Below are 16,932 nucleotides of genomic sequence, written 5' to 3'. Positions count from 1 at the left end.
TGTGCCCATTCATAGAGCAGCAATCTTTGTTGTACTTTCATTCAGTGAATCAATTATCTGCCAATACAAGATCAAGATACAAAATAAATAAAGAAGGATCTGCTACAAAGAGAACTCCAAAAACAATTAGAATGAGGGTTGCCTGATTTGGGTGAAATCATGACTTGGGAGGAAACAAAGTAGAATGGGTGAGAATTTTTGGGATAACATCTAAACTCCAGAAATCACATCTATAAAAATTGCAGGCAATAAGGAATTCTTGGAAGAATTACTCAGCGCTGCCTCAAATATCAGTTAATTACAGCACCTACACCAAATATTTATTTGTTTTAATGCAAGTTAAAAAGTTTCTGCAGAAGAACCCTATGTGATTATTATTATTATTATTAAGATTACTTTCATTTACTTTTGGCAACAGCATCTTTCCAGTCTATTCATGGATCTAGGTGAGATTTAGGTGTTGGGGCTGCAGATTGTATTTCTTCCTCATTTTAGATTTTCCAAATATTGAAATTATATCCTGCACCCCTTCAACAACCTTACTCCACACTAGGGCTGGGCAATGAGCCAAAAATGTTATCACAATTAAAAAATATATATCAGTCGATATCGGTAATTATCACGATAAATGTCAAATCATTATTTATTTCAAGTTTAAAGGCTGATTTTTGCTCCTGAGTGGAAGCTGAAGAAACCAGACTGTTAACTGTGGTTGTAAACTATTCTTTATGATCAGAACATGACAAACACTTGCCAAACAGTGGATCATTTCACAAATCTGATGTAGAACATTCAAAACAATTATAATGATAAAATCTTTTTTCAACATAAAAATATGCATGAGTCCTTTTTCCTCAACAAAATAAATATCTGCAGTCTGATGTATAACAGCCCCGCGGAGACAATCAGCATGAAGGTGAACACGATTTAGTTAACGTGTGTCCATTTACAAGATAAATGAATGAATAAAGAAATACAGCCGATCTGGGCTACCCTCTAAAATATTAAGGACTGGTTAGGGCTGGGTGATATGACTTTAAAATGATATCTCGATATTATTATTTTTTTGGAAGTTTGGGCGATACACAATATATACCTCGATATGCCTTGTTTTTATCCAATCTACAAAATAAGACCAAAGACATTTAAACAACAAATCTTTATTTAATCATTAAATATGCAAGACTAACAAATACTACATGCAGGCTGTCATGGTAAATATATGCAGAATTCAATATATAACAGTGCAAGTGGTGTGTGATTACTATTGTGTGTGTTATGCGATATATATATATATATATACACTCACCTAAAGGATTATTAGGAACACCATACTAATACTGTGTTTGACCCCCTTTCGCCTTCAGAACTGCCTTAATTCTACGTGGCATTGATTCAACAAGGTGCTGAAAGCATTCTTTAGAAATGTTGGCCCATATTGATAGGATAGCATCTTGCAGTTGATGGAGATTCGTGGGATGCACATCCAGGGCACGAAGCTCCCGTTCCACCACATCCCAAAGATGCTCTATTGGGTTGAGATCTGGTGACTGTGGGGGCCAGTTTAGTACAGTGAACTCATTGTCATGTTCAAGAAACCAATTTGAAATGATTCGACCTTTGTGACATGGTGCATTATCCTGCTGGAAGTAGCCATCAGAGGATGGGTACATGGTGGTCATAAAGGGATGGACATGGTCAGAAACAATGCTCAGGTAGGCCGTGCATTTAAACGATGCCCAATTGGCACTAAGGGGCCTAAAGTGTGCCAAGAAAACATCCCCCACACCATTACACCACCACCACCAGCCTGCACAGTGGTAACAAGGCATGATGGATCCATGTTCTCATTCTGTTTACGCCAAATTCTGACTCTACCATCTGAATGTCTCAACAGAAATCGAGACTCATCAGACCAGGCAACATTTTTCCAGTCTTCAACTGTCCAATTTTGGTGAGCTTGTGCAAATTGTAGCCTCTTTTTCCTATTTGTAGTGGAGATGAGTGGTACCCGGTGGGGTCTTCTGCTGTTGTAGCCCATCCGCCTCAAGGTTGTACGTGTTGTGGCTTCACAAATGCTTTGCTGCATACCTCTGTTGTAACGAGTGGTTATTTCAGTCAAAGTTGCTCTTCTATCAGCTTGAATCAGTCGGCCCATTCTCCTCTGACCTCTAGCATCAACAAGGCATTTTGGCCCACAGGACTGCCGCATACTGGATGTTTTTCCCTTTTCACACCATTCTTTGTAAACCCTAGAAATGGTTGTGCGTGAAAATCCCAGTAACTGAGCAGATTGTGAAATACTCAGACCGGCCCATCTGGCACCAACAACCATGCCACGCTCAAAATTGCTTAAATCACCTTTCTTTCCCATTCAGACATTCAGTTTGGAGTTCAGGAGATTGTCTTGACCAGGACCACACCCCTAAATGCATTGAAGCAACTGCCATGTGATTGGTTGGTTAGATATTGGCATTAATGAGAAATTGAACAGGTGTTCCTAATAATCCTTTAGGTGAGTGTATATTCACACATACATACATACATACATATACACATGATTTACTGTCACATAACAATAACACAAGTAATAGTAATCACGCAACACATGCTGTAAAATGGTATAGATTCAGGTAGATTTAGCACAGCCGGGTTTACAGTGGGGCATTAACATCTGCTGGACAGGGACATTTCTCCTCTGACTGTCGCGTCTCGATTCTACTTACCGGTACAGCACGTGTTAATACTAAATAGTTATAATATTATTATTATTATTATTATTAATAAAAGCTGTTATACCACTTCACCATCTAATGAAACTTTCTGCATCTGTTTGCATTGCTTTCCAATTTATTAAAATGCAAACAAACTATTATTCTTTAATTTTATACAAATTATATCCGTCTACATTAGCGGGGGTGGGGGTGCGATCGTGTATTGTCGTGGTTGCTGCTTGCAGATTGAGTTTAGCCCGGTGACGAGTATCTCTTGGTTGTGTTGGTTATTCCGTGTCAGTTCTCTCTCCTCATGTCTGTCCGTGTTTCTGATGCTCATTTCTTGCCGCATCACACACGTGTGGAAGAAGCGGGGAGAAGGCAAAGCGTCCAAATGACGAAAAATACTGCCGTAAAGTTTGCAATTTGCGACAACGATATAAAAGATAGAGCATAATATAAAACGATAGACGTTTCTCTATCGTCATACAATATATATCGTCATATCGCACAGCCCTAGGACTGGTTTATAAATGCGTCCATAAACGCCATGACTGAAACGTGCACTTTAGTTTAGCACTTTAAATTAAACCTGCTATATTGTAGCTGCTGTTACTGGATGATTAATCGTGAAATGTGTATTTTGTTTCAACTGTAACTTACCCTGGTTAAGGGCGTCTGCTAAGTAAATTAAAAATAATATGGCAAAAAGTGTAAGAGTAATAAGTTAAGGGAGTCAAGTTCCACTAGCACATATATTGATGATGATTAAAATAATAACAAAAATAATAAATAGCAAATATTTTATTGTTGCACATGGAAAAGTTTTCTGTCTATAAACGTTTAGCTCTTCTTAACATCTGTTAACAGAAATGTGTATTTATTACGTGGTCTCCAATCATGTTAAGCATAAAGAATAAAACAGACACATAAGTCCTTTCCACATCAGGCTCTATCGCTCGTCAAGTTGTTTTCTGTCTCTGTTTTTAAAACAAAAAAAGCCCACAATCGCTCTGCTCCTCCCACAACAACGGCCTGGTTTTACAGAAAGCTCTGGGGCACAGCACGGACACTTAAGCCACTGGAGCCGAGGCATGAGTGTTTTTAGTGGGTGTATACCACTCCACGTGCCTATTGTCACTTCTCCACATGTTCCTGCTACGTCACAGAGGTGAACTGGACTGCTGTATCGAATTATCAACATTATCGAAAATGTATCTAAACGTCTTTATATCGTTTATTATTGATATCGATTTATCACCCAGCCCTACTCCACACTGCTCCATTACATTTTACATACAATCAAATTAGGATGGTCAATCGTACTATATTTTCATCCATTGATATGGCTAATGTGTAAATGAGGAGAAAAGTCTTACAATTCTGGGAAACTGTCTCACCACCACAATAGCATCTTGCAACCCTGAGTACAAGTCATTTCTATGTCTACAAAATTCAATAAAATGTTGTTTTCAATATCCTATCCGTAATTTACATCACATTATAGACTTGTCTTGATTATTGAAAGAAAAGAGGAAATCAAAAACAAAGTTGTTCCAATTAATGCATGCATGATCGTCCCATTACTTGAAAAAACATAAAATGCCATGATGACATTAAGAACTCAAGAACACTGTATTTACAGGAACTCACAAACATGTCAGTCTACAGTAGCTTCTGGAGTCAGCCATAGACCAAAGATTACAATTTTGATAAGCTGTGAACTGAATGTTAATTTCATACAAGGCAATCAATAAATCAACCTCATAAGTAAAATTACCTATTTTTATTACATATTCATATTTTAGCCTCTTGTAAAAGTTGCCACTTAGATCAGAAATTAAGTGTTGTATTTACGTCTGCATTTAAACATGTCTGTCATGTTACGAGAGTATGAAGTCATGTCATAAATTTACCGATATATGGGAAGGTTATCTTTCAAGTTATGTATTTTGAAACGGTGCATGTCCGAGTATATACTGCACTAAACATGGTAGTAAAACCTGTTAAATTACTATACAACCATTACTATAGCAAAAACAGTACCTCAGTAAACTCTAAATTAATACAGTACCTCACCTTATTACTAGAATTCACATGGTAGTCACTTAGTAAGTCTTAACACATTACTGCAGTACCATGTGCACTATAGTACACATAGAACTCACGATAATAAACTTAATTACTCAAATACCATATTTGCTATAGTAAACATTCCATACACCGTGGTAAGCATTGTAATAAATTAATACATATTTAATTGTTTGTTGTGGTGTTCTTAAACCCACACATCTGACCTTGACTAATCTCCAGTATTCCAGTGAGAGATTTTAATATTAAAACAAAGGAAAAGTCACACTAGATTTAAATGCAGTATAATTTGACATGAAAATCTTTATTTTTAAATGGACCTCCACGCCCAAATACTGCTGCTTTTACTACAATAATGATTACATAAAACACACATAGGGGGGTGATGAGCCATTCTTTTCATAAGTATTTGTAAATATTGTAAAGTAAATTTGTCAAATCGATTAATGTGTGTATTTTTTTGTCATTTAATAATGGCAACCTTACTAGATATTCTGAAATATAAACTCTACAGTATTAATTTGTTTGTCTTACTCTGTTCGTTCTCTATCCAAATAAGTATTAACTTATCACTAAAACATGACATCAATTTACATTTAAAATGCTTATTGCTTTACTGGGGCTACAGATTAATTTAATGCAGCCACCAATTTAAATGCAAGTTGCCTTGTCTCCACTGTTTGTTAAATAAACTTCAACTTCTTAATAAACTAACTAGGTCCAGTGGAATTTATTTAATTTGTGAAGTTTCATAAGCATCAATGATTGCATATACTCTCTCATGCATATTTAACTTCAGTGGGACCGACCCCCTTTAGCCCTACATATACAACGGATTTGGGCTCATCACAAAAATGAGCCATGGGACTGCACAAAAATCTGAAACTCTCGTGTCTGTTATAGACTTCAGTTCCACACAGCAAAATATTTTCTAATTCATTGAGAGATTGAGAAACTTGAACTTGTAAGAATTTTAAGTGGTCAAATAAATAATTAAAAAAAAAGGCTTGGGGAGTAGCCATCTTGCAATTTAATTCAAATAACTGTTGCTGCACTAATACCATTAGTAAGAAACTGAAATAAAACCCCTCATTATAAATGGATATATCAAAGCATAATTCATCTCAATTCAAACTACACTTCATTTTTTTTTTCTTCACAAAATCACTAATCTTTAGAATTTGTATAAATATTCAACTCTGATGTTATGGGCAATTTTTTTGTTTCCGGTAATTTAAAATAAAATGGTTTATTTTTGGAAAAACTGTCAGCTTTTAACTGATGTCAGGTGCCATTCAAAATGTATTCAAATTTGTTGACAAATCCAATGCTGATATACATTTCATATAAAAGACAGGTGTGTGTTTGAGCAAAACAAGTCTTCAATTAATGTTCCCATTCATAATTACAATAATTAGATGGGGCTTAGCTGTGGCGAATGAGAACAGGGGCAGAGCATGTGAGCTTGTGCTTTAAAGTTTCGGGGTGTTTTTTTTTTTTTTTTTTTTCTTTTTCTTTCACACATGTTTGGCCAGGTAGAACACCTAGTTCTGTGGGAAACCCTACACATTTTATCCTTTTGGGTTAAACCTGGAAATAAGTACTACATTAATCAAAATATAATTGAAAGCCATAACACCACTGTTTCCTTTTGCATATAGTAGGCAGTTTACAGTTTACAGTTCGCTTCAATCCCTGGAATATAATTCATCATCCAAACTACAGGCTGGCTGTAGGTGAAATGTCAGAGCTGGATGAAAACATGGTTTCATTTTTGCATTAATCTGGGCAATAGCAAAAATTCACTTTAAGAACATTCCAAAGACTTTTTGCCCATAGTACAATTGCAATAAACACTACCATAAATCTGAATATACATTTCACGTTATGCAAAAGAAATGGATCAATCAAAAGTAAGTTAACTTTCTTGACACACATCATACACATGGGTATATTATTCTAAAACAGCAACAGCAATTGTTGATTAGAGGTACAGCCAACATTCAAATTAAATTATAAAGAAATACAGAAGAGTAGGTTAGATTGACTTTTGTACTAGTCATCGCTGTAAGGTGCACTTAACAGCACAGACTTTTTAGAGTACATCGGACCATATGCACAGTCTACATATCCTACGAAAAAATACATATCCTTAAAAAAAAAACTTTTCCCGTCATTTAAAAGTTCTGTATTTACAGAACTTGAAGATGTTAATAAAACATTTTTGGTTGGTTTTAATGGTTTTATTCAATAAATTCTGATGTGGCACAAATCCTTGCAATTGGAAATAGGTCTTTGCATAAATGTAAAGTGAGGTTTTGTGGAGATTCAAACAGGAAATTAAACCCAAAAATATTTATTATCAAGGTCCTATTATAATCTTTAAAAGTGTTTAAAATAGTTTTATTTTCCTTGTGGAGAAAAAACTAATATTTTACAGATATAATCTAAAACTTTGAAGTCAGAAATGACAACATTTGTATTATCTGTGCACTCTGTGGGTCTCTATTAAATCTACATAGGAAGAGTTTACTAATTTTGGAATAGAGCATTTAGTTGCATAAATGAAGTGTAAATAAGATACGTTTTACATTCCATTTATCAAAAGTTGTTCAAAAAAAGGAAAACACTCATCTTATGAGAAGCATCTTGATTTATTATAGTATAGGCTATATACAACAGGAATAAAGGGGCAAGGTATTTTATTTATTCCAGATTGAATCAATGGACACAGGTCAAGGTGGGAGCTTCTTCCCGAAAAACACACAGGATAATATAAAGTATGGAAAAATACACAGACCAGTCTTCTAAGTTACTTGTTCTGGAAGGAAAATAAAAAAGGAATGAAAAAATTCACAAAGACTAAAAAGGAAAGGTCTATAAAGGAAAGACCAGATCAGCCATTGTGGTAGAAATCCATATTAGCTTTATAAGGACTTCAAACCTCTGGGTGACTGACAACTTAAATGCAGCACAGTTTCACATTTCAATTGATCAATTGCTACAGTCTGTGGGCGTGGTTATCAACAACTTATAATTAAAAAATATATTTACACAGATTTAAGAAATGTAAAATGTGGCAAGACATAATAAATCATAAAAAATCCAAATTTTATAAAAATATCTGCTGTAGGGCCACTTAAAATCTCTGAATTCCATGCTTATGTTGGATAAACAAATCAAATCAAATTCAGATACTAACTTGAAATAAACTACACTGAGAATGAGAATAGATATGTTCTAATTCACATTAAGTCAGCAAAATCAGTGATGTAATTAGACACTTCAGTTCTTTTTAATCATAATTCACAAGCCATAAATAGAAAGAACACATGGTGTTACTACTGGTTTAAAGCAGAGTTCAGGGTTGTCTCTGCATGCATCATGTTATCAATCATTTTAGATAAAAAGGGTAAGCATATGAAATTCAATATGAACCACATTCACAGTACAAACAAAATCTGCTTGTGTGTAATGTGAATAAAGTAGGCTTGAACTTAAAGCAGCTGGTTTTACCCAATTACATAAAGGACATTCTAGTTGGGCAAATATTTTGTGAGATCATAACTATAATGAGCAATAATGTGTTAAATAACAATTAAAACAAGCAAACATTGTACACAACATTAACTCAACTCAATGTCACTCAATGAAAATAAAGTTAACATTAATAACAACTAGTCAATAACTAGTCAAGTAATGGCGGAAGAAGAACCACAATTGACACCTGTAGTCTAGATACTTGAAGACTATGTAAAACAATTTGAAAGGAGTACTTAATTTCTTAAAAAAAAAAAAAAAAAACACAATCCACATACTTGGCTGCTAAACTGCTGCATGAAATTGTTTTTGAGTAACAAGTACTAAAATCACACATTTTTACACTAAACACTACAAGAACACCAAACATTAACAAAAAATAATGGTCAGCACAAGTGATTGTTTGTCCAAGACTCGACAAACAGATTGATGTCCATGAAGAGAATATACTGGGGTTGATCATTTATATTATACGCCATCTAATGCTGACACATTTAGGTTCTCAAAAGTGAGTTTTGTTACATGGACACCTGGAGGTTTACGTTAAAAAAAAAAAAAAAAAAAAAACAACTTAAAATCCATGAAAGGTATTAATGCTACAGAAATTGGGGGGGGGGGGGGGGGGTCTCTCCTATATATTTTGCACTAAACTCAAAAATGGATGATGCTATAAGCAGCCAGATCATGGTGATCACTTATTAAAACCATAAAATATTAAGGTTACAAAATGAAAAATTAGAGTAACTGTAACTTCTGCTTTTCTGTCTAAGAAGATGAAGTGAACTTAATAAAATGAAAATCTAAAATGTAAATTCAACTAAGCCAAATAAAACAAATCTAGAGAATGCACGTCTACTTTAACAGTATGTGGGTGCGAGAAAATATAACCTGTAATTCACACATTATGTGAATAATTTTAAAGATATGCTTGTATTATTAGGCATACTAAAAAAAACAATGTCTGCTTAAGTTTGCATCACACACTGTATAATACTTGATCATGCACCCTGTACTTCATTTGACAATTTACATTTAAAACTATAATCTAAACTAGGCCTATGATCTAAAAAGATCTGGTCATTATGAGGTCTATTTCTTATCACACAGAAACAAGTATTTTTTGGGGGGGTGAAGGGTGGGGGGCAAACATAACACAAAATGGTTTGAACATAAACTAACATGATTACAGGAAGGATAAATCCAGAGAAATCTGTAACATCACACTTCAAATCAAATTGCAATTGTAATATAATTCCGAGGGGGGGGGGGGGGGGGCATAGTTTTGCAGGTAAATATGTATGCCAATGCCTTGAAAAAAAAAAAAAAACAGTTTAAAAGAAGGTAAGCAAACCCAGCGAGTGCATTTTACCACAATAACAGGGATACATGCTTGCTCCATATGGCTAGTTTTGTTAAGGGATAAATACACACAATCTTGACGACCAAGACTATACATACTTCGTGATGTGTGGGCCCAACAAAACTGAATAAAACATTCAGTATTTTGGTGGAAAAATATTCACGTACGTATTCCACATAATTCAACATTAACATTGTGTAATGCAATAATAATATTAATAATAATAATAATAATAAGTTCCCTAGTGATCAAACTAACATTGACCAATGTTATTGACCCACTGCAGAACATACAACTAAGCAACCGGAACTTCCTTCCTTTGCCCTTACATTTTCAATCGTGTGTAAAGCCTATGCTTTTTTGTCTTTACAGATAACGTCTTTCTTTTAAAACACCAAGGACGATTTTGTTTAAGAATTTTATTTTCGATATCTGTGAAAATTCTCTTTAACCCGCCCCCCCTCAAAAAAAACAAAAAACAAATCCATGGGGTTATGATATTATTCGATACATACGTAAAATGCCTATAAGGTCATTTAAAACGGCACCTATCATAGCATAAATAAATAAAAATGCAAGTGAAAATTGTGAATACATTCAAATTTAATCAGCCTTCTGCATAGTTATGTGCAAATATAAGTTATAGCTTTGAAAAGCTCTAAGCGAAATACAGCACTTCAATGTAGAGTTAAGACTGTTGTTCACAATACCCATAGTTACAGATATACTAACAGATTCAACTATGGAAAAACAACCATAAACACAGCTCTGTTATGAACTAAACTCAGCGTTTAGAAAGGCCTGTCTACTTCACACATATCCACACAGCTTTTTTCCGTCTATAAAAAATAAGGCCTTAGACAAAATGAAACCTAAGCACTACCAAGCAACACCCAAACGAAAGAGGTGTAGATGGTTCCTTAAGTGACAACCCAAAATACGGCATATGTCTGTCTTTTATAAGTAGGCCCCTGACAGGCCTCATCCTTCCAACGGCCACCTTGATGACAGTGCAATCAGCACCTCAGTGGCCTGGACACCGGGGGAACTCGACAAATCCACAGTTTTAACCCCACATCAACATTTATAAAAGCACAAATTAGGCCTTTCCACTAAAGCCTGGAGATCGCTTTCCCCCGTCCTTTCCCTATCGGCAGGGTCGATACTCTCGGGGGATCACTAAATACGTTTGAGTCTCGTCCTTGCGCCTTTTCGGCGTATTCAGGCTTCGGTTAGCTGTAGCTACAGAGAGAGGGGGTTGGGAAAAAAAAGTGGTAAATTTCATGGCGGCCGCCATCATGCGCCTCATCCAATGCATTTCAATACAAAACATGGCAACCCTCGACTAAGCGCTACCGTCTTCGTCCGTTTTCTCGTTTCAATTATCGCTTTTTCTTCCCTTACCTTCATGTCGGGACATCCTACAGACGCTGACACAGCCCCCTCCTCGGGCTCCCTGGCACGGATCACACAAGAAGATGCCGCTTTTGAGAAGTGAAGCCGGGACTCGCTCTCTCTCGCCTCTTTTCTCATGAAGATGGATCCGGAGCTTCCAGCTCTCTGCCTCCCCCTCGCCGTCTGTCACTGCTGTACTAACAGAGCTCTGGCGGACTTTGCACAAACCACCAGAGGGAGCAACTCGCAACATGCTTACACACTCACCCAGGAAAGACGACGTAGACGCTCTTTTTTTAAAGAAGTCAGCCCGAAACGCGGAACTTGTTGAATTCTTTCAAGGGCAAGCTGCTTCAGCAGTGTCGCACATCCGCGTAATGCACACTGACATGTGTGCGCACACACACACACACATACACACATACACACACACACGTACAGCCAGGTTGCATAGAAACAGTCCACTTTTTAGGACATTTACAAACGCGTGTGTGCGTTCACTAAAATGTATATGCAATTAGGCCTATGCTACATAAGACTTAATTTTCTTGAGTACTAACCTTGTACTTCCCTTCGGTCGATCTATTATTATTATTATTATTATTATTATTATTTGTAAATGTGTGAATGTATGTGTTTATTTATATCTATCGTACCATATAATAAAATAGGGAGATAAGCTTTGCTGGTATAACCTGGTATAACCTGAAAAAGACAATGTAAACAAAACGTGGAAACAGCAGGGCCTTCATCCACTGGTGCAATTGCAAAGTCTCCTGCTACTGTGAATGATCTATCTATCTATCTGTATATATATATATATATATATATATATATATATATATATATATATATATATATATATATAGGAAGCTTTAACTTTAAATTGTAGAAGTATACAGTATGATGAACATTAACCATTCATAATCACTGGATACATTTTCAAATTAAAGGGCTCCAGCAACACAGAAATATCAGATCTGTGATATTTATGTTGCAAGAATTCTGCAGAATATCTAAATGCTTTTCTGTAGAGATTAATTCCAAGGACTACTGACAATCTAAATATTTATGTTTATGTCTTTCAACCAAAGGTTGTAGGCAAACTTGAATACTTAGCCTAGTATCATACCTGACCTTTATCTTAAACTACACAACATATTATAAATCCAAATTTTGAGGTGGATATTTTCCATAATTATGGTTGTTTTCACATGGATGGCACAATGTAAATTGGCACTAACATTTTTTTGTATTAGGTCTACTTTTCATTACAGTTCCTATAGAAAATCTACACTCCCTTGAACTTTTTTCACATTTTGCGTCAGGCCTCAGTGTTTCATGCATTAAAATTAAGATTTTTCCAATTATCTACATATGATACTCCACACTGTTAAGGGGAAAAAGTTTTTGTGAAAAATAAATATATACAAATTTCAAAACAGAAATATAATTGGATAAGTCTCCACCCCCTTCAGTAAATACTTGGTGAAAGCACCCTTGGTAACAAGTGCAGCTGTGAATCAGTAGGGGCAGGTCTCTACCAATTTGCACATCAAGATTTGGCAATATTTGACCTTTCTTCTTTACAAAACTGTTCAAGCTCTGTCAAGTTACATGTTAGTTTTGTCAGACCACACTGACAAGCACTGGAGCGTTTTGCTGCCGAGCGGTTGGGATGAGAATCAGCACCTCCAAGTCTTTGGCCATGGATTGCCCTCTCCAGGTTAGGGGGGAGCAGCTGCCCTTAGTGGAGGAGTTTAAGTACCTTGGGGTTTTGTTCACTAGTGATGGAAAGGGGGAGCGTGAGATTGACAGGCAGATTGCTGCAGTGTCTGCAGTATCCGTGGAGGTGAAGCAGGAGATGATACTGTTTTATTGGGAAATTATTTTACAATACAGATAAAAACATTCAAACAAATTTTAATACTTATGATTTAAAATTTGTTAAAATCAATATTCTAAAATCACTTAAAATTTGTAAAATTTTAAGTGATTAACAAAACACATAAACTCAAATAAACGTGCAATAAATCAAATAAACCTGTGTTCAGGGCAATACTGCCAAATAAATCCATTAAACAAATAAACAATATGGTCAAATACATTGAAATTAACTGAAAATGCACCGGACAAACCAAAAAACAAATAAAACGATAAAATAAAAAACAAACCAAAACAGTCCGATGCATTTAAAATTATAACCAAATGGCCAATGTATTTGACAAAAGAAAAAAAACAGAACAAAACCAACCAAGAAACCCAAATAAAACAAGTGCTTTTAAAAACAACTAAATCTTTAAAAACAGTTAAAATTTAATTTTTTAAAGTCATTTTTAAAAACCAATCTTTTCATAAAAAGGTTAAAAGATCTTGGACTCGGGCTCCAGCAGGGGGAGATGGCCGTCCCCGGAGGTGGGTCCCATCATGGGATCCTGAGCTCCCCCAGATCTTGTATCTGCCAGTTCTTAAAGGCTTCCTCCTTGCCCCTCTGATGGACCTCCAGATTGACGTAATCCCTAATTAGTACCATGCCCCTCCGCGCGATGACAATTGGGTCCAGCTTCTGCTTGTTGAACAGACAGATGTTCCGTCCCTCCCACAGGGCCTGTTTCACTGCGCAGACGACACGCCACCAGCACCTCAGGGTGGGAGATGTCAATCCCCTGGCTGGACCATATAGGATCTGCCGGGCGGTTGCCCACACAGGAACGGCAAACCTGTGGAGGAACGGAGAAAACAGGAGCCAGACCCTGCAGGCGGAGGGGCAATCCCTAAAGATGTGAGCCCTCATCTCCTTCCCCAGGCAACCCTTGTAGGGGCAGATGTCATAAGGGGCTAGGCCCCTTCTGAGCATGAACACTCGGGTGGGGAGACACCGACTCACAGCCATCTAGGAGACATCTTTCTGCGTATTTGTGAGGCAAACGTGCGTAACGTTAGCCCAGATAAACCGGCAGGTTTCGGGAGGGAAATCTTCTATCCGGCTGGTCTCCTGGGTAGATCTCATCTGGCTACAGATGGTCTTATAATCCCAGGAGGCCAGCACGACTTTATGGAGGCCTATTTCGAGCGCAAAGGCACGGAGCGCCCTGTAGAATGGCGGGGGATCCCACGAGTGCGGCCTGGTGTTATCCATGGCGCAGAGGCCGAAAGGTCTCAGGCTGCTGGCAAAATAAAAGCGGTTCATAAAACTCACTTTCTTGCCAGCAGCCTGGATGTTCTTGACCACATAGGCCAGCCCCTGCGCCTTTATCAGCCGCACAACGTCCGGGACCCCCCTACCTCCATCCAGGGTACCCTTCACCATCTGCACTCTTTTCAGCCTCTCCATTTTGCTCCCCCAGACAAACCGAAATATAATTCTGGTCACTAGTTTTGCGACGACCTTGTCTGGGGGGAAGATCATTCCTACATAGAGGAGTATCGGGAAGAGGATGGCCTTTACGACCAGCACCTTACCAGCCATCATCAAAATCCTTGTGCTAGTGAACTACCGCCCTGTCTCCCTACTCCCCTTCCTCTCTTAGACTCTCGAGCGGGCGGTCCACCGTCAGCTCTCTGATTTTCTGTCCCAACACTCACTCCTTGATCCTCTGAAATCCGGCTTCCGCACAGCTCACTCCACTGAGACGGCTCTCCTGGTTCTCACTGACTCCCTCAGCTGTGCTCTGGTGGCCTCCCTCTCCTCAGTCCTCATCCTCCTTGACCACAGCATTTGACACCGTCGATCTCTCCATCCTCCTCTCCTGCCTTGCTGACCTTGGAATCTCTGGGACTGCTCTCACCTGGTTCTCCTCCTACCTCAACGACTGGACCTACCAAGTAACATGGCGAGGTTCCTCATCCACCCCCCAACCTCTCCACATAGGCGTTCCCGAAGGCTCTGTCCTGGGCCCGCCCCTGTTCTCTCTCTACACTCGCTCCCTGGGATCCCTTATCGCATCCCATGGTTTCTCCTACCACTTCTATGCTGGTGATGCCCAAATTTTCCTGTCTTTTCCCTCTTCTGACCCTCTCATCCCCTCTCGTATCTCTTCCTGCTTGTCTGTTATCTCCGCCTGGATGCACTCACACCACCTCAAGCTCAACCTCTCCAAATCAGATCTCCTGTTTTTCCCCGACTCTTCCTCACCTTCTGCTGACCTCCCCATCTCGATCCCCTTGGAATCCACCACACTCTCTCCTTCTTCTTCCCTGAAATCCTGGCTATGCCCCTGCTCAGAGCCATTCACTTCTTTTCTATCTCTTCTTGTTATTTCATGCATACATCTTGCCATGCTTCTTTGTGTCATCCACACTTCCTGTAACATTTTTGTGTAATGTGATGAAGTTTCACAGTCACAAGTTAGTATGCATTGATCACATATTTTTCACCTCAGGGAAATTGGTTGATTTCCTTTCAACAGCATGCCATTTCTACCAACTGCACTCCAACCCATTGTCACATTTCTTTTCATTCTTCTATAATATCTTAATCTGCACTGATTTGTTGTCTAAGGTAGACATTACTCCTTTGAGTATGTGTTAATTTACTTCAATTTCCTTAGATTTTACAAAGCTGTTAAACATGACTTTGGTTTTACTGAAGTTCATTTTATCTCCAGTTTTCCTGCTTGCACCTGAGACGTCTTGAAACTGAAGCTGCACGTTTTCAAGTGTTTTTGTAACTATGACGATGTCATCTGCAAAATACAAGTTGTTTAAATTAGTTCAATTAAACTTGATTCCCTTTTCTTACCAAAGTCTTGAATACATGATCCAGTCTTTATGCCCTGTCATGACCAGGGTCTGTTATTATGGAGCTGAACTAGGCCACACTCCACCCAGAGTGACCAGGAAGACACACAAGCAATCTCTGAGAGAAGCTCAACTCTCACTTTGTAAGTGAGAGGAGGCCATTCGACCCATCATGCTCGTTTGGTGCTCATTAATAACTAAGTGATCCAAGCATCCTATCCAGTCTGATTTTAAATGTTCCCAAATTTTCTGTTTCAACCACATCACTGTGGAGTTTGTTCCAGATTGTGACAACTTTCTGTGTGAAGAAGTGTCTCCTGTTTTCTGTCTTGAATGCCTTGAATCCCAATTTCCATTTGTGTCCCCGGGACTGTGTGTCCCTGAAGATCTGGTTTGAGTGGTCAGTGCCTCCCATGATTTTGAAGACTTGAATCAAGTCCCCACATAGTCTCCTCTGTTCCAGGGTGAAAAGGTTCAGTTCCCTCAGTCTCTCGGTAGGACATTCCCTTCAGACCTGGAATAAGTCTGGTTGCTCTCCTCTGAACTGCCTCTAGAGCAGCGATATCTTTCTTGAAGTGTGGAGCCCAGAACTGTACACAGTATCCAGGTGAGCTCTAACTCTAGTGCATTGTACAGTCTGAACATTACTGCTCTTGTTATTCTACACACACTACTTTGATATAACCCCGTTCTTTTTACCCTTCACACATGTAGCATCGCCTAAGCTTTATACTATAATTTCTCACCCAACTGCAATTCTTTCTGCAGGCTTCCAGCACCCAAGTGCTACATCAGGAAGATACACGAGGCAGGAGCCAAAACTGCAGGTAAGTATATTTTTATTTTCTCTGTCTAATCTCTCCTCTCCCTTCTCTGCAGGTACACAGCCACCATGGGTGCCATGCAATGGGTGAAAAGAAAGAAGCAGAACAAGAGAATAGGCACAGCAGCAAAACCCCGACCGTTTCAATTGATCTATTACATATCACATTTCTACAAATAACTATGTGCTTTTGATTTCTCAGATCATTCAACTACTTGTCCATTCAAAACAGGTTATTGCAGTCGAATAAATCTCCCGTATCACTGTGC

At 38.0% G+C, this 16,932-nt stretch overlaps 1 protein-coding gene across 1 annotated transcript in view; it reads right to left on the bottom strand.

Moving 5' to 3' along the window:
• kcmf1 (potassium channel modulatory factor 1) overlaps positions 1–11,381 on the bottom strand; it is a 30,859-nt gene extending 19,478 nt beyond the window's left edge. The window contains exon 1 of the mRNA XM_066710744.1: positions 11,110–11,381. Coding sequence (XP_066566841.1) covers positions 11,110–11,353 — 244 coding nt within the window. The 5' untranslated portion in view covers positions 11,354–11,381. The remainder of the gene's footprint in view (positions 1–11,109) is intronic.
• Between the last annotated feature and the right edge of the window lie 5,551 nt (positions 11,382–16,932).

The sequence above is a fragment of the Amia ocellicauda genome, chromosome 8 (genome assembly GCF_036373705.1).
Source record: "Amia ocellicauda isolate fAmiCal2 chromosome 8, fAmiCal2.hap1, whole genome shotgun sequence".
Classification (NCBI taxonomy): Eukaryota; Metazoa; Chordata; class Actinopteri; order Amiiformes; family Amiidae; genus Amia; species Amia ocellicauda.
Note: the sequence above shows the minus strand (reverse complement) of the source record. Positions and strands in the feature narration are given on the sequence as shown.